Source organism: Labrus bergylta, chromosome 21 (assembly GCF_963930695.1).
Source record: "Labrus bergylta chromosome 21, fLabBer1.1, whole genome shotgun sequence".
NCBI lineage: Eukaryota > Metazoa > Chordata > Actinopteri > Labriformes > Labridae > Labrus > Labrus bergylta.
In genome coordinates, this window is record NC_089215.1 from 11,412,410 (window position 1) to 11,434,601 (window position 22,192).

At 41.1% G+C, this 22,192-nt stretch overlaps 1 protein-coding gene across 1 annotated transcript in view; it reads right to left on the bottom strand.

Annotated features, from left to right (window-relative positions):
* dnmbp (dynamin binding protein) overlaps positions 1-21,579 on the bottom strand; it is a 44,466-nt gene extending 22,887 nt beyond the window's left edge. Inside the window, exons 1-4 of the mRNA XM_065949528.1 lie at positions 21,226-21,579; positions 10,143-10,297; positions 8,712-8,834; positions 4,070-6,334 (exon numbers count right to left, since the gene is read on the bottom strand). Coding sequence (XP_065805600.1) covers positions 4,070-6,334; positions 8,712-8,834; positions 10,143-10,287 — 2,533 coding nt within the window. The 5' untranslated portion in view covers positions 10,288-10,297; positions 21,226-21,579. The remainder of the gene's footprint in view (positions 1-4,069; positions 6,335-8,711; positions 8,835-10,142; positions 10,298-21,225) is intronic.
* Between the last annotated feature and the right edge of the window lie 613 nt (positions 21,580-22,192).

Genomic DNA, 22,192 nt, shown 5'->3' on the forward strand with positions numbered 1-22,192 from the left:
GACTCAACACTTTAATGAAACTTAGTCGTTCTCTTCTTACATAAGGCTGTTTAATTAACAGTGTGCAACATCTCAGCTTTCAGTGACAAAAACATGACCGAAACTACTTTTGTGTACGGGTGTCTACTGTAGGAATGTATAATACAACATTCCTCTCAGTGGCTGTGTTAGCTTATGTAAATGAAGCTGTCAGACGCGTGATCAACAGATGGCTCATCTTTTAAAAAAAAAAAGAGGTGTGATCCAACGAAAAAGGTCAAATATCAAACTGTCTTCAGCCATGAAGAAGCACAGTTTGTGAGACAGATCGAGGGAAACCTGAAGCTGAAACAGATCCTCAAAACAGTGTTTAAGTAGATCAGACTGTGGTGTCACTGAGGCTGATGGAGGCCTTTTAATGATGGGGTTCTAAGAATCAAAAGAGGGGGAAGGTCAAAGAGCTTGAATCGGAAACACAAAGAGACGCGGGAAACAGAAAGTCCTGCAGTCAAGTGTGAGAAGAATGGCAACTTTCACCGATCACACTTTAAGTCATTTTTAAAAAGTTATAATGTTAAACATCCCATTTTGCACCAGCTATGATATGATGCACTTAAATACAAACACATTATACAGTATAATACATTCCAAACATTACATTTCATATCTTTTTGGTTCCAAAGAATCACTATCAAACACTAGCAATAAGCAATGTCTTACAAGGAGTTATATGACAGTATTAAAGCTGAGAGATATTAGTTTTAACAGAGCTCTTTAACAGAACATCATCCTGATTATTCCTTTTTGAGTTTTCATTTGCAATTTTCTGGTTCTGATGTCAGAAAAACACAATTTTTGTGCCGATTGTTTTCAACCATATCCCCCAGTCCTTCAGCAATGCATGCAAAACAGCCTAACCTGCAAATCTCCATCCCCCCATGTCACATTCAAACTCACTCACTTAAGAACCGGTCTCTCTAGTATCCTATATGTACAGACTAATATTTGAACATTACACTTAAAAAAGTTGTCTAAAGACACAAGTCTCACTCTATTTGCATGTCATGTGATGGATTCTTTTAGTTTTGAGCTGCACTACAACGCCTCTCCCCACTTCTGCCATGGATTTAAACATACCTCTGCACAGTGCGGTACACACAGAGCCCCCGTGTGGAAATAACTCCCTGCCTTGCAACAATAAGCTTCCATTGTCTTTCAAATGTTACACTCAGGAACACACCCTGCAAAACCACGGAGAGAGCTCACTCCCGCGAGCGTGTGTGCATAACAAAGCGATGACCAAGATCTTGAGACTATTTTTGATATTTACGAATCTTTCAATGAGCTTAGCTTTTCAAGGGGAACAACATCCTATTAACAAGTCCGACTGATGTGTTTATTACCATCACATCAAACTGTTTCTCCTATAGAGATGCCTGATTACAACTCTTAGAAATCTTGTCACATTCTCGGTCAATTTCCACATTAAAACGTTGCAATAAATACCCAAACAACAGAAAAACAGAGATTGCATAACTAATTTTATTACTTTGAAAAGAGGGTGTGAGAACCCTCTGCAGTGTCAGGAGTGAATGGAAACTATGTGGTTGCATGACCTCGAGAGGCACCTGTAGCCAGCCTGCAGGCTGATTGCTTTCATTGGCAGACGTAAATATCAGACAGCCATCGAGGAGCATTAGAGGGTGTCAGATAATAGGAGATGAGTCATTTGAATGAAACGAAAATAGAAACAATAAAAATGGGATTTAACTCATTATAAGCATCCAATTATAACTGCTGGAATCATCCAGTACTAATGAGATTACATTAGTGAGATGAGCTTAGTGTAGGTGAACAATAGTCTCAACTGTGAAGACTGCTAATCTGTTTTTGGATCATTAAGAAACTTGATTAAGTAAGAAAAAACACTTCATGAACAATTGCATGTCTGGTGGGGTGTGTGTATGTTTTGTAACAGAAATGATTGAGCTCTGCAGCGAAAAAGTTGATGGCGAGTAGTTCCTGTCAAGCAGATATCAGTGTCTGTGATTTTCCTTTACAGATAACTCGAGCACTGATGGTTCATCATTTCGCTGATTGTAAATACAACTTTTTTGTGTCCGTCTGCTTGCTTGTAAGTTCAATTCTCTTTTTGACATATTCAAAATTCAAATCGAAATTTAAATGAAAAAGGACAGATACTGGTTAGCTTTCCTTCATTTGATAACCAAGATTTAAAATATGTAAATAAACGAGTTATTCACATTTCTACCTCCTTCCTGCTGGTTGCTTTTGAGCAAGTAACTCACCAAAACACTGCACTGACTCAATGAGAACAAAGCAGAGACGTCAAATCAGTTATTAGATGTGTGGCCAAAAGAGATATTCAAAAACAGCAACACTGCCTGTCTAAAAACTCAAAGGTCTGGAAAATATCTGCTTAATTTAAGCCTACCTGCCCCTCTGTTGGACCTGGCCTCCTGAGAAAGTCCAAACAGTGTAGAGAGGTGAGCCACGGGCCATGTCACAGCTCGCCACAACCACACTTTGGTCCGCACTCTGGAGTGGGCCATGCCCTGATCGTCTCCAGAAAATCAACCCCCCCCCCCCCACCCCCTTCAAAACCTAATGTACTCCTTCTTCTCACTCTTTCTGAAGAGGAACTGATGAAGAAGGAAAAGCATGAAAGGTGCAGAGTGAGGAAACTGGAAATTTGGATGTAGAGAGAAGGACTGAAAGGGAGCAGGGAGGATGGAAAAAGAGACAGAGGCCCATGTGCATTGCTAACCCTCTCGTGATATGTGGAATGCACTTCGTACCTATGTGAAAGAGTGTTGGGCTGTTTGGGACGGCAGTGTACGAGCAGACAGTATTAGATGGCAAAACCAAACCGAGATAATTGGATATTTTCTGTGTTTAAAATTGATTTGTCTTAAACGTTAAAATGTTGCATCATCCAGGACCAATAAAAGAAATGTTAGACAATCTTCATATCCTTGAAAACACACCTGTAATTCCTCAATTTCACATCGTTGTCTCCTTTAGATATGCATGAGCATTGAGACTTTAAAAAGTGTTGTTTCTTCCTGAACACATGTTGAAAAGGATAAATTAGTTATGCCAAATAAGCCATTAACTACAAATACTTCAAATGTAATTTAACCTAAGAAAACCAAACTTAACTTGTGCCAAAATTGGACAAAAATAATTGTCCAGTGTCCACCGTAACCTTGCAGCAAAGCACTCATCCTCCCAAATTTTGGAATACTTTTCCAAGTTAGCATTGTCAGGGGACAAAGAAAATTCCTCAATGCTTAGATACCAGTATAGGCAGTGTTATGATAACGCTTGAGTTAAATACACAATACTTCTTCCTCTGATCATTGTGGCAGTAAATAGGGATGTCTTGTTTGCATAGTGCACCGAGGAATTTGAATAACTACTGTTTCTATGTGTGTGTGTGTGTGTGTGTGTGTGTGTGTGTGTGTGTGTGTGTGTGTGTGTGTGTGTGTGTGTGTGTGTGTGTGTGTGTGTGTGTCTCAGGATTGGTATGGCAAGTCAAAGAGGAAATCTGCTAAGCACTGATGGCTCTCTTTTAGATTCCTGCTATATTACATTCTGTCTCCTGTGACAAACCTGCCGGCAATGACGCAGAAGAAAACTATTCAGTTGGTTTTCTGGACCACTGGTTTAGGTACAAAGACATTTAACCTTCAATGAAATATTTGGAAACTGTAACCACAACATTTAGTGTCGATCAATATCTAGATTCCTGGTCATTGACCAAATGTGTAATCGACTTAACAACGCAACTCAACATTGCAGAAACAAAAGAACGCAGTTCTGAAGATGCGTTCAGTGCTGAATCCATGAACCCATTTCTATGGCGATCTTATTTTGGGTCCATCTTGGGACACATAACAAAAACCAATTGAAGAAGGCCCAGATGGTCTCAGGCTTTAAGGGCTTAGATAGAAACATCCCCAGTTTGATACTAGTCTGACCATTTTATCAATATTTCTCTGCTGTCAACCATCCTACAAAGACACAACATTACTAAAATACTTCTCCCTGTCCAAACCCTTCTTACCTTGTAGCTGCTGTTGCTCCAGGGCCAGTGTCTCCAGTGTGTAGTTACAGAACTCCAGATTCTCCATGGCTTGCGTGCGCGCTGTCTCATCCTCCTCTTCCTCCAACATCGTCCGTAGCTCTTCGGCTGTGTGCGCATATGCATCCATGTCGTTCTCCACCTCTTGCAGCCGTAGCAGCAGCTGATACTTTTCCTCCTCTTCCCTCTCTCTCTGACTCTCCAACTCCATTGCTCTCTCCAGCTCTCTCTCAGCTTCCAGCTGGCAGCGGATTTCATGTTCCTGGGCAGCGGCAAGGTCACCGAGCTCAGTCTGCCCGTCTGTTATTTGGTCGAAGACATTTGTATCTGCTTCGTCAGAGGTGTAGAAGATCTGGCTGTTGGGGAAGGTGTTGCTGGTTGGAGGAGCAGTGTTTTGTCTTGGGAATCGGGGAGGTGGACGCGGTGGAGGGCGAGCAGGTCTGTACACAGGTTGGGCTTGGGGACGAAGGACTCTGGGACGTGGAGGAGGAGGGCGAAGAGTCCTGCGTCTTTCAAGTGAGGAGTTTGCAGAGTTCGACCGCAATAGATGGGAAACTGGTGAATGAGAGGAACCTCGGATGATATCGCTTTCATCGCTGAAGTCCATTATAGAAAAGTGGCGCGAGATTTGGGATTGCTGGTTCCCGTCGTCTAGAGGAGAAATTTCCCTTGGATGACCAGAACTCATGTTGGAATCACTATATGAAGTAGTCAAGCTTTTCTCAAATTCAAAAAGCTGCTGGGACAACTTGGACTCCAGGTCACCGGCTGAGGTCGTTAGAGCATCTAAGGCCATGGATGTTGGCATGAAACCATTGGAGCTACGCACCCTTTCATGGGAATGTCGAAGCCTCTCAGAAATACCAATCCTCAGATCAGCATCACTGGCGCTAGCGTGCCGAGTTAGTTTGCTTTGCATATGGCCCTCGGCAAGGTTTAATAACACCTGGCCAAGACTGGAAGTTCCGTTATTGGTGGTGGAACTGTCTTTTGTTGACTTTTGATTGTATCTGCTTTCTTTAGACCAATCAGGCAGAGTTCTAGGTAGGGTAAGACTATGGGTTAGTTTTGGACGTGAGGATTGTGAGTTACCATTAGTATAACTAGATCTATTAGTCTCTGAAGATGGACCATGGCTCCTACGGTTGCGTGCAGGAAGGCTAGGCCGAGCTGGGAGTCTTGGCCTTGTCGGAGGAGTAGATCTGGGTCTCTCTGGCCGTCTCTGTGCTGGAGCAGAAGGTCTACGCGGTTGAGCGTCAGGCCTGATACCCCCATCTCTTTGTCCTCTGTTGGTAGTTTGAGCTCCAGTAGTTTGGTTCTCACTTTGCCACCTCCGCTCCTCCGTCCTCTCAAAGTAATCCAGGTCCCACACTGTGTGATCCTCATAAGTCCTCCAGTCAGCATCATTCTCAGATTCATTGGAACATAACTGACCAGAGCTGTAGTCAGAAGTAGAGCTATTGTCTTTGTCTTCTTCAGGTTCGACAACATTTGCTTCCTCTGAGGGTTGCTGCCCATTATCCTCCATTTTGACGAAGCGATGAGGAAAAATACCACGCCGCCCATGCAGCTCCCCTTCAAGCCAACCATCTTCCAAAGTGCTTAGAAGATGTATGCGATCTCCTGTATCAAAGTCCAACTCTCCTTGTTCCATGGCCCTGAACTCATACAGGGCCACTACATAGACACCACCCTCCTCCTCTTCTTCTTCTTCTTCTTCTTCTTCTTCAACTACAGCCTCTTTCTGCTCCTCTTCCTCTTTCTGAAAAGTCTCTCCTTCCTCCTCAGTCCCCTCTCCTGCATCATAAGGGTCCTCATAGTTAAACGGTTCAGAATCATTGTTCGAATACTGGCAATCCATAGGCACCTGAGGTGATCGCAGAGGACTCAGGAGCTCCACAAATCCCTCTGGGAAGATGCCACGGCGACCCTCCAGCTCCCCCTGGAACCAGCCGGGCTCCGGGAGTCCAATAATGATGATCAAGTCCCCCTCACGAAAGTCCAGCTCCTCATTTAACTGAGCATGGAGGCTCATAAGGGCCCTGGCTTGACCCAGGGCGTAAGGTGGGAGCTCTGAAGCCTGGGCCTGAGCTGAGCGTTCAGACAGCTGCTTGGAGCGGCCTGACAGGTTCAGCTCCTTCACACATGATGTGGGGAAGAGGCCACGGACGCCCCAGGCATTACAACCACGCTGCCAGGTTTCTCCAAGGTCCACGGACGCTCCTGCCTCCCCAACAACCACATCACCTAGAAAGACATAGAATAAAGAGAATCATATCCCATTTTCACATTACTGTTGTAATGTGGGCAAAATGCAAAGCCCAATTGTAGTATTTTCAGTATTAACTGTTGACCAGTGGAAAGACGCTTTCAGTAAGTTAAAATACTGTACAAGTTTGTCAAGGTTTTTGAACTTCTACCAGCTTCTACCACTACTCAAAAGTAGTGATAGTAGTGACACGCTGTACTGCTTGGTTCTCTTATCCATTTAAAATAACTAACGTTTATATTGTTTATAAAACCTTTAGTTAAACTTGTGGCTCGAAAATGAAGCAAAGAACAATAATCCTATAGTTGCAGATTGAAGTGAGTGCTTGGTAAGTGAGTCTGGCACTGAGCTTGGGAGATGATAACTTTTCTTTTTGTGTGAATACCTTGCACTGTTTTGGTTAATAACTTTAAAAAATGCAGTGAACAAAACTAGATTGAACTCACCTGAGATACACTAATTGAAAAAGGACAAAAGTGAAACTAAATAAAGACTATTCTTAAAGCTGTAGTTGGTATTCAGGTAGACCAGGTAACATAACATCCATTTTTAGGTTTGGCTTTGTTATTTCATTTCTAATAACTGTACCAGGGTCATCGCTGCTGCTAATATAACAAGAGATTCAGATTATTGGAGTGTTGACTGTACGGCCAGAAGTCACAGGGGTCACATTCCAAAGGCCTGTGGCTCCACCTCCCATTGTGTCTGCAACCAAAACTGGAACACAGCCAATATGGACAATGGAAAACCATACTGGAAATGAACATTTAGACTCTCAAGTGGCCAGTAAACACGGTTTCCAATGTTTCCTGTGATCCGGAGGAAGAGTTATTTATCAGTGGGAAAACAACAATTTACTATGATATTGCTGTCAGGCCAATTTGGTTCATGGGGTTTAAACAAAACTAAACCAAATAAAATAAGACATAAATGTGTATATATATATATATATGATATATATTGAGTGAATTTCTAAATAATTCATTGACATTAATGTGGCGGGGGGGGGGGCTTTAGCTGCAGTAACATATCCATGTCCTGGATTCACTTAAAAGTTCATCAACTTTTATTGCCATGTATAATTCACAATACTTCAACTATTACTACCCTAACTATGACTATGTCTACTACTAGCTCTGTGAATTAAAAGATAAAGGACATAAATAAAAAGGTTTACCGATGTAAAGCATCTCTGCAAACATCACTGTTGTATCTCTGGGAGTGTTGTGGATGAAAACGAGAGAAAAAAAAAACACACAGCAACTAATGGAATAGACTGAAACAATTCAGGAATGTAAAAAGAAAACAAACAGTCAAGTGAAGTCAGTCGGCGTTGGTGTCAGTTTGGTATCTGGAGACACCTAGTGGGGAGTTTTGGAATGTGTTATGTATGGGGTGTGATGCTGCAACGTTTCTCAAATGTACATGTATAAAGGGTTATTCTTATTTCATATCATCAATATATCATGTCAGGAGGTGGACTGCTTTTCTTAAGAATGATCTGCACGTGGAACAAATAAGAAAATACCCCAAGGTTTAAAGAGAAAACTCTATGAATGTGCAGAGAAATTAAATCACCACCATTGACAGGATTTTAAACACTTACATGCACAAAAAGATCGCTGTAAGATACGCAACATTTTACTCTTAGTGAGAGTCTTTATGTGTTTTGTACTGAATATGATTTTTAACTATTAAACAATTGACTACAAGGTTAAAACAAAGGTCAAAATTATTTCATAAAATACAAAAAGTATTAATTTTTTAATCAGTCTAAGAACTCTCAAGGGTATTAATGCAGTAGAGGATGCCATCAAAGACAGTTATAGCGAATCTCCTATGATTGTGGTGAGTGCAATAGGAGTTTGATTTATTCCAGTGTGATTAATAGAAAGGTTATTGGAGTTTCTTTAACTCTTTTTTCTTTACTGTTATAAGTATATCAATCCCTGATACTGAAATCAAATGGTGCAGAAACCTGTATTTTAGTTACTATTGTGTGTACACTCTTTCCCAGATTCCCAGATTGTGGCAGCTGAGAATGTATCAGTCAGGTCAAAGTATCCAACACAACACAGGTACACAACAACACAAAAGTCACAATTACCTGAGCGCAGCGACATCAACAAGAAGCGTTAAGCTATGTGAGGAAACATGACCGGTTGTTAGAGTTAACAGAGGACCTACTTGAAACAAAGTGCTTGATTTAAGTTACATCCAGTATCTTTCATAAAACATCCACCCCAAAAAACAAACAGACAACAAAGCCCATGTGTGCTCTGATAACAATCTCACTGTTCGGATGATAAAGACTAGGAGTCCGAGTCAGTATGAGTAAATGAAACATGTCCGTACCTCTCTTCAGGTGAAGGTTGCCTGGCTCTGCTGAGCTGAAATCGTTGATGCAAACATACAGCGTGTCTCCAGATTTGGTGCTGGGTATGGTGACCTCTTCCACAAAGGTGCTGGGAAACTGACCTGCAGGGAAGAGACACGGGGAGTCACGACAGATTGACTACAGTGAACACTTCAAATATCTGCTGTTGTTGAGAAACTAGTGCCCGCATCTGAATTTTATAATATGCACATAATGTCTTTACAGGAAGAGGAAAGTGTAATTTAAAGACCTAATACACTGTCTGGTAAGTAAACAAATTTGTTTCCATATTCTTGATCCTTTATTCCCCAACTTCTTTCAAAGTATTCTTACTATAAAGCCACTGTGAGGAGTTTTTAGCGGGTTTTGAAATAGAGTGAATTATTACCAGCGTCTATCTGTGAAAGCAGACCATCAGCAACAAGACTGATTGTTGTTTTTATCAAATAGATTTTCCACTGCAAAGTGTGTACAGGACAAAATCAGCGATGAGATAAGGGACACAGATTTGTCAAAGGATCCAAAATTAACCCAAACCACAAGTTCCTCACAGGAGGATATTTACTTCAGGAGCAGTATTAGGATCAATGTAAGATCCATTTGCTTAAAAAGAAAAAAAAAGAGGTTATTAGTTGTGGTTTTCTGTAGTGTTCTGAAAACAATACATGTTGTTTCTTTGAACTTCATTTCTTTTCATCACAAAGGAAGTTTAATTGTCTTGTATCTGGTATCCGGTGTCATCCCATTTTTCCAGCAAGCCAACACTGACTTCCCATCTGCACTTCCCCTCTGAGGGAATCCCCCTCCTTCGTCTTAAGAGACGTCCGACTCTCGGAAAACTTAAGTGGATTTCTGTGACTTTGACCCTTCAAGGGCAGAGTGTGACGAGTTACACCTCACGAATGCTTTGTGACAGTTTTCTGTGTAAAATCTACAACTGAACTTCAACTGGAACGAGCATGGTTTGGTTTCATGTGTAAAAACTTCCTTATTAAAGTAAGATACCAAAGACTTATTTCCTTGCTTTAAAGTGAAGCTTTAATCTATTTTTTTCGCAAATATCTCACCTGCTTAAGATCGACATTGTTCCATTTTTAGTCCCCTACACTTCTCAAACCCTGCACACTGATTTCACAGGAGGCCAGTTTTGGTTTGTAATGTAGTTCATTTAAAAGTAAAAGAACATAAACAAAAGGAATGAGAACAAATGAAGCATTCTTGGATGAAATTTCTTGTAATAAAAAGTTCAAAGTTGGCTATTATTTGTGATCAATAATCTACCGATCAGATCTTTCAAGTTGTGAAATAAACAGCTTAAATCTTTTGTGGTAAACAAAGCAAACATTGTTCAAAAGAAATACTTTAATTCATATGAATATAAATAAAACTTATGACGCATGCCACCTTACCTGTGACGCCATCTTTGTTACCAAGCAACCAGAACTCATCCAGGACACTGAGCACCTCGATGACATCACCAGGGAAGAGTGGTAGCTCCTCAGAAACGCTGGGGAGGAACTCGAACACGGCACGCACCACCGATCCTGCTTCCATTACTCATTACCTTTGGGAGTACAGAAGAGAGACACAGCAATTTAGAGACGATTTCTAGTCTAAAAGTTTAACATTTCCATTTTTTCAAGTAACAAAAAGAGCGGAAGTGTTTCCTATGCGAGATTGGTCTCCTCTTTGTAAACAAGGCATCCTTGCTGCTATTCAAAACCCTCGCTATACAAATCAACAAATGCCTGATGAAGAGAGTGAGCTTTCATGAAACGACAGCGAATAAAAGTGAGAGCGTGAGAAACCTGCTGTAGAGAGGAGAAAGAGAGAAAAAAGCTGAAGAGAGAGGCGTGCTTTAGTAGGCTGCAAGACATTCCTCAACAGTCTTCCATCCTTATCCCATTTCTCTTCTTTCTCACGAGGGGAACAGGGGTAGGGATGCACAGGAACTACAGATCGGTGAATGATGGGTAACTGGCAAACAAAACATCGAACAGTGAAGTACTTTTACTTCGTGTATGTTATCACTGACCTTTGAGCCTCACGCGTCACTTATCCCACCCATCCACCTTCTCTAACCACAGATTAATCCATTGTATGTTTCCTGTAGCCTGTGTGTTTTCATTTCTGACACTGTCTGTTTCCTGATATATTGAAAGAAGGAAATCAAAACTTTGCAAGAATGCGAGCATATTTGTGAGAAGAACCCCTAATTTATACTTTAAAACCAGCGACATTCATCACCTTGTGTCACATAACGTGTCATTACAATAGTTGCCAACATTTGTGGTTAATCTCTGACCATTTCAAGTATCAGCATAATGAGCAACTACACACAAAGCTACCAAGCATGTGTTTAATTAGTATTTCTGCAGCCCTTGTGTATGATTACGTTCAGACAGACTAACCACAGGTGGGGAAGGAGGCGCTGAAAGAGACTGGAAATAAGAGAGGAGAGCTGTAGTTAGCATCGATCAATGGAGCCTCTGTTAAGTGGGCTGATGGGGGGGGTAAAGGACTATTACCCGGTTTAGTGTCAGAGGAGAGACGTGGGTCTAGTTATCCACCATGTGAAGGTAAAGATACAAAGGCAGGAGAGTAGTACTTACAGAAGAAGAAAAAATAACTGAATATGTGAGTCTTCGTGTGTGAAGGTTATGTACTTCTTTTTTTTTTTGCTTCACAAAAGCAGATGCTGCTCACAGAAGTTGTGAACACAACACCACACAGTGTTAAGAGCCAGACTGAAACCCAAGCCAAGGAATTAACTAATGCAAGAAAATGGGAGGCCAAAAAACACACCAGACAATAACACAAATGACTGTGTACTCCCATATATTCAATGAAACAGGACCCATGTTGTTGTTGTCGTCCCACCAGCCTCTCAAGAGTCAGATTGTAGATATGGAATGTCTATTCGTGTTTTAATGTTCTCACATGCATGGCTGTATCTGCTACAGTACATGCCGGTCAATAGTTGCGCTCTTCCTGTTTTTGAAGGAAACACAAAAATATGCAGACACAAATAGCAATCAAGCAGTGTCATGTAAATAAAGACTTAAAAGTACTTAGAAGCATATTAAGGCTCATCTTTCTGCTGTTCCCTCAGCTCAAATGAAACAACAGCCGACTGTCGACGCCTAAGCAAGTTAGAACGTGTCCTGGCACGCACACAGGTGAACACATATCACTCATGAGTGGACGAAACAGTGACTGATAATGATCCACCCCAAAAACTCACAGCTTCACCACTAGGATGTCGACATTTAAAGAAAAAAAGATGTTCCAAATTCTACAAGTAATTAAGAGCTGCGGTAGATCCTCCTGAATTTGTGTGTTTTGTCATATTTGGACGTTCGACAATCACTCATCTTTCTACCAGATGACAAAGGACACTAAAATCAATTTAGAAAACACAACCAACATTTCAGAGATTTGTGAAAGGATGGCTGCTCATTATATCAGGTGAAAGAAAACATGTTTTTTTCCCTCTAACCTACTTTCTCGCTACTCTTTAACCACCAGAAAATACATTGGCATAAATTGAATAGCTCATGCGAGAAAGTCACAGAGCTGTAGCAGAAAGGCGTCTAAAACAAAAAGTGAAACAGTTCATCTCTTGGTAAATGGTAAATGGACTTTAGCTTGCTTAGTGCTTTTCTAGTCTTCTGACTATTCTTTTACTTTAACACCGCAGGTCACACGAACCCCTTCATACACTGATGACAGAGGCTGCTATGTAGAGTGTCCATCAGTATAAAATACTCAAATTCATACACTGCCGACGAAGCATAGGGAGCAACTTGGTGTTAAGTGTCTTGCACAAGGACACAACGGGCATGTGGCTGCAGGAGCTGGCGATTCAACCCTGATCATTCCAGTCAAGAGACAACCGACTCTACCAACTGAGCCACAGCTGCCCAAACCTATTCTCTTGATAAACATCTGAAAGCAATCAAGCAGATTTCCTCGAAAGACCTAAGATGTGAAATCTTTATGTAGACTGTAATCGTTTTATTTACTTATTATCTAAATGTTATATAGTGCATCAAAATGATTGTTGTCAAAATCAGCAGGATTCCTTAATGCACCATTTTCCACTACTTGACTCATCACGTCTTGTTCACAGCAGCCGGCCACACACACACAGCTGAGCTTACAACCAACACCCAGAAAACCAAACCTCTTCCCACACGTGATGCAGCGCGAGGACGTGCACGGAGTCACCGGGCTGCTGCAGCAGCTTTTCCTGAACTTAATCCTTCGGATCTGCATCCAGCCAGACAAGCTCCTTAAAGGTTATTTACGGGTCTGTCAGTGTGTCAGTGGACCCTGTTGCTCGGTGACTTTTACTCTCTGCTCCCGAAGTTGACAGTTAAAGCTGCCTGATGAAGACGAGATAGATTCCGGAGGTAGTGTAGTTCCATACAGGAGCTGATGAAGTTTTATACAAAACTGTTTACATATAATCAGCTAATATCATTCATACACTCAACCACAAAATGCAATAAAGTCCTGTACAGATTTTGTTTCCTGAATGAATAAAAACAGTTGTTTTTTTTCCATTTAGAAATTAGGTTCACAATTGTTTAAACCACGCTGCAGGGCAAGATCACTATCCATACATGAATGCAATATATCACTTTAGGACAAAATACTAGAAGCAACTTCCACATCCTGTAGTCCAGTAGAGTTCATATATAAAGAAATGTGAGGTGTTACCTTCTAAACACATCTTGTATGCTGGAGGTACAAGGGGCAATTCGCACACTGTACGGTCTTCTTCTGAACACTTCAACAGGTGTGTCTATTTGATTATGATTTATGAGGTCTTGATAAGCAACAGGACTCTGATCATGAGTATCCTAAAATAAACTAATGACAACAGAGAAATGTAATTCAACGGATATGAAGAAAAAAAATGAGAGAGCGTTGTGCATCTGCAGGAATAACTTTAAGAATGTAAATTCTTCTTAATTCAAAGTTTTTTTTCCACCTTAGCTCCCCTGCTGACACAGTTTAAGGACAGCCGGCACTGAGAGGTAGAGGTAGATTGAGACCAAGGGACTGGGACTAGTGTGTTCCACTTGGCATCGTCATGGAGAAAGTAACAGGATTATGGCAGACAGCTCAATCAACAGCTGAGCCACACACACTGAATATACACACTCAGTTCACAGCTGACAGCGGGACAAAGCACCGACTGTCTGACCCGAGACATGGCCTTAAAACAATCATCACTCTTTACTTAACTATCTTTACATGTACATGTGTACAACAAGGACGAGCAAACAATAGAAAGTCTGCAAATATTTTTTACACATGTTGTATTTAAACCAGAATTAGAAATGTAGATATGATACTTGTAAAAATCTAACAATAATTAAAGTGCTTTCTCTCTTCTTTTCAATTTTCTGGGTTTTTTCTGTGATTGATGTCTGATTTCACAACAGCTTACTGTGTTTAAAAAGTTGCAACGCAAGTAGCAATGTTTAAAGGCTTCTTTTTTGTTGTTGTGTGTAACACATTGCACAGACACTGCAAGCGACTGGGACAAACACTCCAATTAAACCTATTGGCTGAGCAGGCTGTTTGTCTTCTGGCATCACTTCAGGTTGATCTCCGTGTCAAGATGCCAAATGTCGGGGCGCTGTTGGCCGAGCGGTTAGTGCGCGCGGCCCATGTACAGAGGCTGTAGCCCTCGAAATCTGTAACAAAAACACCCACTAACATTTTACTAGTAAATTCTTCTCTGGGGCAACTCTTCAGATACTTTCCTTCATTCAGGAACTTCAGGTACAAATCGCAAGTATCAGTGTCCTCAGTGATCCATTCTTCGCTACATGGGTATCTACAGTTTATCACCATCTGTTTGGGTATAGCAGGTACTGCAGGTAGTGTGCTGAAAAACAGTGTTAATGTGAGTACAGACCGAGGAAGTCAGACCTGCTGACTGCCTGTACCTTTTATTAAACACGGCCATCTGATGCCAACAATGAAGCCGCTGCTTCATTATCTGTCTGCCTGCCAGGACGAGGCTCACACTGATTCACGGCCTATGTGCCATTCATCCTATTCAGATACACTGAGGTGGCAGACTGGCACGTGCCTCACACACACACACACACACACAAACACAAACACAAACACACAGGCTGGTAGAATCCTCTGGAGTGAGCTGGATGACAGCTGATCTTTTGATTCTGACTGTTTACAGAGAGCTCGTTCTGTAGTCCACACATGCAGAGTGCTGAGTCCTCCGAAACACATTCACCGCCAAACAACGTCTCCCAAACAGGTGACCAGCCGGTGGACGGTTCTAGATATTAAAAGCCGTGGGGACATCTGCTGCTGCTTTTTCTTTTCACAGTCTAGTCTTTCAGCATATGTGATGGAGGGCGAGGAGGGGGGGGGGGGGGATGGAGGCTGACAGTTGTCAACACGAGTCATGTGGTTTTCTAACCCTTTGTGTAGAGTCAGTGCCTCACAGAACTCAGAGCCACCATGAGCCACCATGAGCCACCATGACATAACTACTTTAGTTTTGCTTTCTTTTTCACTTTACCAACAAAATATGTTGTAAATAATAATCATATTAAGCAAATATATATCTCTGGTTTTGATATATCTCTGATACTTTGCAAACACTGAACAAACGTGGAATTATTTTGATTCAGGATTTGCAGCTAACTTGCTGATCCAATAGCTACCAATTATTCTTAAAATCAGTTATGCGATGTCTATAAAATGTCTTACAGCCCAAGGTTACCTTGGAAAGAAATATCTCATTTTGTCTTAACAGCGTACACAACCAATTATGTTCAGTTTACTACAACATATGACAAAGGGGGGATTACATTCTTATCCTTTGGAAGATGAAACTTTTGCATTTTTTGGACCAGTCGCTTAAATTATTTACCAAAAAGCAGCAAATGAGCCTCAACAAATATTTTCACTAAGTGTTTCAGCTGTAACCTGCATACCATGTCATTTAAGGGTTCAAATTTCAGTCCAGGGCCATACAGTAAGTGAGTTATCAGCCATCCCAAACATCCCAAACTGACTAAAGTTATTGCAGTTCATCTAATCTTTTATCCACCTCATAAAGGCCTTCTCATTCACATCGTGTTCGAATGTGATCGCCCAAAACAACAGACACAAGGCGGGAGAGTGAAGAGAGCAGTCCAGCTCTGAAGTACATTTCATCCAGATGAGGCAGCATGACGTGGCCTCAGCCAGCTAGAGGAAGAGAACACATCTGGCAAGCTGAGTCAAATGCCTGAAGAAGACACCAAACTCTGTAGAAATATTCCTGGTACGCTCAAACATACAAATACACCGAGATATTTAAAGAAGAAAGCAGACACACTATACTATAAACTAACATGAAAGCTCTACATTTCAATACAAACAACCACTGAAACAGAAACAGAAACAAGGCAGTTTAGGACTTCAGCTATTCAAACTGATTGATCATAAGCCAGAGGGAACTGTTCTTTTTTTATGACCCAAGCAGAAAGCAGAATTATGTGGAAAGCATGACACACTGTATCTTTCTAAAAATGTTGTGTATTCACTCTTTCAAGTGCTGTGTCCAGCCTAAGAAGGAAATCCCCCCTGAAAGCAGTTAAGACTGCAAAAATTGTGAACATGACTAGATGGATTGATATGTAGCTTCTGCCAGCAGGCAGATAGCTTAGCTTTAGGACTAAACACAAGTGTAAATAGCTTGCCTGACACTGACAAATAGATAACAAAACCAGTAAACTAGCACCTCTAAAACAAAAGTTAACACATTGTTCCTTGAGTGTTTTTAATTATACAATCATGAGATATTTGCTATACAAGTTGTGCTGGGTTTATATGGACAAAACCAGACTAGCGGCTACTCACTGGTTCCAATACTTGTGCCACAATAAGCAAACCATCACCTGCCACAGATTAAACTGGTGATGAATCAGTAAATTGGAATTGATGTAAGCCTGATGTTGATCTACTGATTGAATGTGTTTGAGGAGGTTTTTAAAAATGACCAGAGATGCAGCAGTGCGGTTTTCGGTGGGGCACTGAAGGCTCTGTCACCAAAAGATCGCAGATCGGTGTTGGGGGTGGAGAGCAGGCCTGTGGTCGGGACGGGGTGTAGGGATGGAGGAGGTCGGTGAGGTACGGTGGTGCTAGACCATGGAGAGATCAAGGACGAGGAACGAGGCACAGTACATTTTTCGACCAACCAACGGACCACAGTGTGTCTAGCGTTTAGGGTCGGATCGGTACACTTGGCACCCCAACAGAAGGGTAGCAAAGTGGAAACGCCAATAAAAGCAAACTGTACCAAAACAAACTAAACCTTGGTGGAAATGGGGCTCAAATATATTGCTTGCCTCATCAAACTTGAATTTCATTGACAGGAAAAACATCAGCCGTAATGATGGTCCAGTGCAGAGTCTTCCTTTTTTTTTTTTACGAAGAAGTGGAATTTAACCATGAAGAATGCTGGGAGGGTCGTCTAGATGCAGCTTTATACCTGTTTAGCCAAGTCAGGTCCTGAATGGCAGCAATTGTTTTATTTCTTGGCTAACGGGGGGGATGAGTCACGGCAGGACAAGCCCAGCAAACAAAGTCTGCTTCCACCCATGTAACTTCTACAAAGTCCTGTCTTGTTCCAGGTTCTACAGGAGAAACAATTTGGTTGAGAAACAGAAACCAGTTTGAAGATGCTAGCTTTCTACTTTGTCAAAATTTCAAGTTGCAGAGGGGAAAACCCTGGGTGGGCCCTTGGAAAAAGACTGCAAGTACTCTCTTCGGCTCATCCACAGCTCGAGATTCCCCATCTTGTTCACATTTTCTTTCACGTTGCATTCCAGCATCTTTTTCAGATTGTAGCACACAGGGCATGTGTTGTTCTTCAGACTATGTTTCATTCTTTTAATTTCTTTCCATCACTCTTTTTCACTCGCACACATTTGTTTCTCCTTTCCCCTCTCAAGCATGCGCATGTTGAACATTACTAGCCTCACACACTTATACACAAACAGGGTGGAACTGTTCTTTTGCATAAACATTTCCACAGTGAAGAGGACAGCTCAGATGTCTGAGCTCAAGGGGAAGAGGCTGAAGTTGTCATGGCTACAGGGATCTGTTTGGACGGCAGGAGGGTTTTTCCTGGTAGGCCCCCAGAGGTGCCTGACGATATGCCTCGGCCTTAAAACATGGAGGGCTCTAATAGTTAGCATGTGAGCTGTTACATAACTGATCTCTGCCTTGGAATCACACCATGACGTGCCTGCAGAAACACGATCAATTCATGGAGGGGGAAATATGTGTTCTCTTTGAGAGAGATCTGAATCAAACAAGTTCTCACTGCCAAAACTTAGTACAAGACCAAGAGACTGCTGAGATGGCACAGCCCAGTCTGCTTAGATGAGTGTTTGTAAATCAACTCTTGCAAAAAACTCACTGTGACTGGCAAATATCAAAGCAGAGGTCTTTAATGTCTGATGCAGATAAATACACACACACACATATATATATATATATATATATATATATAGTGCATGTTAAAAATGATAAATAAAAGCTCAAAAAGGTAAAATAAGAAAAGATATCAACCTGTTCACAACAAAGCTACATGGTCTAAATGTTACCACCAGAATGACATTTTAATATGGCAATACAACTATTAATCTTATTTGTAACACAATCTAAGATAAAGCTTGAGACAGTACAAAAAAACGAGAATAAAAGCCGAACAATTTTAACTCTTAAAGCTAAACAATGGAATTTCAAACACGAGATTAATCGGGATGACTATCAAAATTCAGCAATTAAATCGAAATTTTAGAAAAAAAATGAAGCCCTACTGATTTGTCTTCTCCTATGTACCATGAAAACATGTCTGACTGACAGTATCCGCTCACTCATCAGGCAGAGCCTTCAAACTGGGTGGTTCTTCAATTGTCTGTCTTCTTGCAAGAATTGACATGTTGTCTCTGTCTCTTTGTAGACATGTTGTTTTTTGGCTTTTTCAGACTGATGTTATAGATATTGCATCGCGATCTGTTGGTCACTCTCTCTTTTTCTCTAATTAGCTTTATCCGTCACCGTCTCTAAAGCCTCAGCCATTGTATCACTGCCGTAAAGCTGCACACACTTCTCACAAGATGACTGGTGGCGGAAAAAGATACACACTGCAGTAAACAGACAACCAGCCACTCTGTGGACATGGGAAAGACACAATTCTCCACGTTGACAGTTACTGTTCTGTTAAATCGACTGTTTTAAAGCGAAAAGTCACGTATGTTGTTTTCGAGCACTGCTAACGTAAACCACACTTGTCAAACATATTTGACATTGTTGGCTCGCAGAGTAATTCACGTTGCAAAAGTGCCATTTCACATTTCAGTGGCATTTATAGTCGCCGTCAATTTTATTATTGAAGAAAGTCATGAATTGTTAGAAAAAGCAATGAAATAGGCTATACACAATATGATTTAGCAGAGTGTTAGCTGTGTAAAGTGAATGGTGCACAACTTTGACTTGAGTTTTTTCTTAACTTTAGACTATTTGTCGGAACACAATTTTCTCTTTAACTGACAGGAAAACAAGTCACAAGGAGGCATCATGTGTGTTGCTGCACTGAATACAACTTCAGCAGCCAGTTCAGATGGACTGAGTTATATTTTTAAATCAGTTGAATTCCGACATATTTCTCTGCCTTTTCTGCCAAGAAAACTAAAACTGTGCTGCGAGAGAACAACTGAAGAATGTGATTTTAAATGTCTGAGAAACACCATCCCTCTGGGATATTACATAATGAGATGAAAAATTGACGTTCCTGTTTCTGCCCCCCCCAATGAATCATCAAGTTATTCTCATCATTGTCCTTTTTTTCTTTGCTTGACTCTGCCTGACTCAACAGTGTTTGTGGCATGTAACACATGCAGACTGACACTAAAGACTCAGGTTTCTTCGTCACCTGCTACATGACCCTGCTGCAAATGCAAATGTTGAATAATTCAGTGTGTGTGTAGGGTGTTTATGTTCTTCCCAAATCCTGACTGGGCACTGAACACAAAAAGCCGAACAAAGATACAGTATCCTTGATTAAAGTTGATGCTAATTAAGGACGCATAGCCAGCCTCCAGGTGTTTCACCTCCAGGTATGACTTAGAATAAAAAGGTAAAAATGTGGTCATGCACAGACACACATAAAATAAAAAGTTATTGAGTCTTTAATTTTCACATTAACGATGATGGCTTGATACCTACAGGCAAAGAAATCGAAAAACTCTGATTCCCATGCAAAGCGGTACAACTCATATACATCAGCAAAATGTTCATGAAAATATTGTGATTGCAACACACTGCATTTGTCTTTATTGCTTAGATAGTTTACTTGGATTTTCGGATGTATCGGGCCAATGCAAGTAAATAACAGGTGCGTTCTATGGGCCATAGCAGGCTTTAACTAGAATTCAGCATTTTGTTTCAAAGTAAATGTGCTAGTCTTCATATAAAAATGGTCTGTACAGTAATGAATGATTTGTACCACCGAGCACATCTCGGTATGGCGCTGTAGTACAATGGCAAAGAACAGAACAGAACCACGCAGAAGGGGAGAGAGAGTTGGACAGAATAAAATAATAGAGCGGAGCAGAATAGAACAGACGAGATAGAAAAAGAACATGTTAGAAGAGACAGTCCTGGAAGAGAACATAATAGATGATAAAAAAAAAAACAACAACAACAGCAGCACAGAATGAACATGAACACTAATGAATACAACAGAATAGAGAAGTTAATAACATTTGGATCACATAGAATAGAAACAAAAAATATGTAACAGAGCAGAAATCAACAGAAGAGATTAGAATAGAGCAGACGAGAATTTAAAAAAAAAAAAGAGAAATAACTTAACTAAACATTTGCCTACAATTGACCAGTCCAGAAATCACCAATTAAGTGCACACACGTGTTCGTATCTACCCCTCCTTCATTCAGAGGGTTTGTGTTGGGGTCTCTCTCTCTCTCTCTCTCTCTCTCTCTCTCTCTCCTAGGGGAACAACTGACATTAGCTCGGCCACAGGTGACAGACAGACAGCGGGGGGGAGGTGGTGGGGGGGATTAGTTGGTCTGAAGCGCTTGTGTTCACAGATATCACCCATTCAGCTCACGTCATGAGTCAGTTAGCTTCATAGCTGTGTTCACTGAGGATACTGTTCAAAGTACGCCCTAAAAAGACGACACCAACGCAACGCACAAATTATTACACACGAAAAAAAAAAACCACACTTTTATTACTGCGTGTGCAGCCTGATGTTGTTTGCTTTGAAAGTAAAAAGCCTGTATTTTGTCTCATTACAAACTTACATGATTATCTAGCCTACTTCTCCTCCCAAGTTATTACAGGCGTTCCTCTAGTTCAAGCAGGAGCAAGAGGTCAACCTTTTTATTATTTTATTTTGTTAACTTTTTGGTGTGTTTTCTTACCTGTAATGTGTCTGGGTGCAACGGTAAAACGTGGGGACTGGGCCGTTAGATCCAGTCAGACTAGATATCCAGCTTCTTCTTCTTCTTCTTCTTCTTCTTCTTCTTCTTCAGCCTGGTGATGTGTTGGCCGGAGTTGCTTTTCTCCCCCCCACCTCAACGACACTGCAAAGTTTTCGAGCGGCTTAAAGTTCCCTCCACAGAGCCGAAGCTGAGCGCAGATTCATTACTTTCCAGAAGAGGTGTGCTTTAGCTTTGAAGTTCTTTTCACTTCGGCGTCGCTGACACGTCGGTCCCACGGCTCTCTTGTCTCGGTACACTCAGCTGTCATCACATCAGACACAGCAGAAGCCGAGTCTGCTCCTCTCCATGCCTACACGCAACAACGCCACCCACTTTTTTTTTTTTTTTTTTTTTCCACAGACTGGGAAAACGTAGGTGGCTCAGCTGATTGCCTGACTGAAAAGGAGAAGAAAGTTGCTCCTAAAGAACAAGGGGGACCTGACTTATTTCCATTTAGCTTACATTTAAGTGCAAAGAATAATACACTTCATGAATGTAACACTTTCTCATAGTTATTTCTTAATGAAGCAAAGCTAATTGCTTCCAAATAACTTGCACAGTTCCCCTGAACAATTATTTCTATAATATGCTACTTAAACAGTATAATAATATACTTTTTCTCCTCTATAGCAGTCTAACAGCAAGTCTGTGTTATATATTATTGAACTAACCATCACAATATTAACCAGATGATAATACACCAATCATATAAATCACATAAGGCTAGCCTATTCATTTATGGGCTGTTTTTTTCCCAGAGTGACTTCATATTCTCTTAATTGATGCTACAACAACTTATTAACATCAAGTACTAATCTACGGAAGCGTATTGCATTAATGTGGAGATTTTATTTTTTGCCTGGTATCTTGTTATTACGAGAAAAGATCTCGTTATTACGAGAAAAGA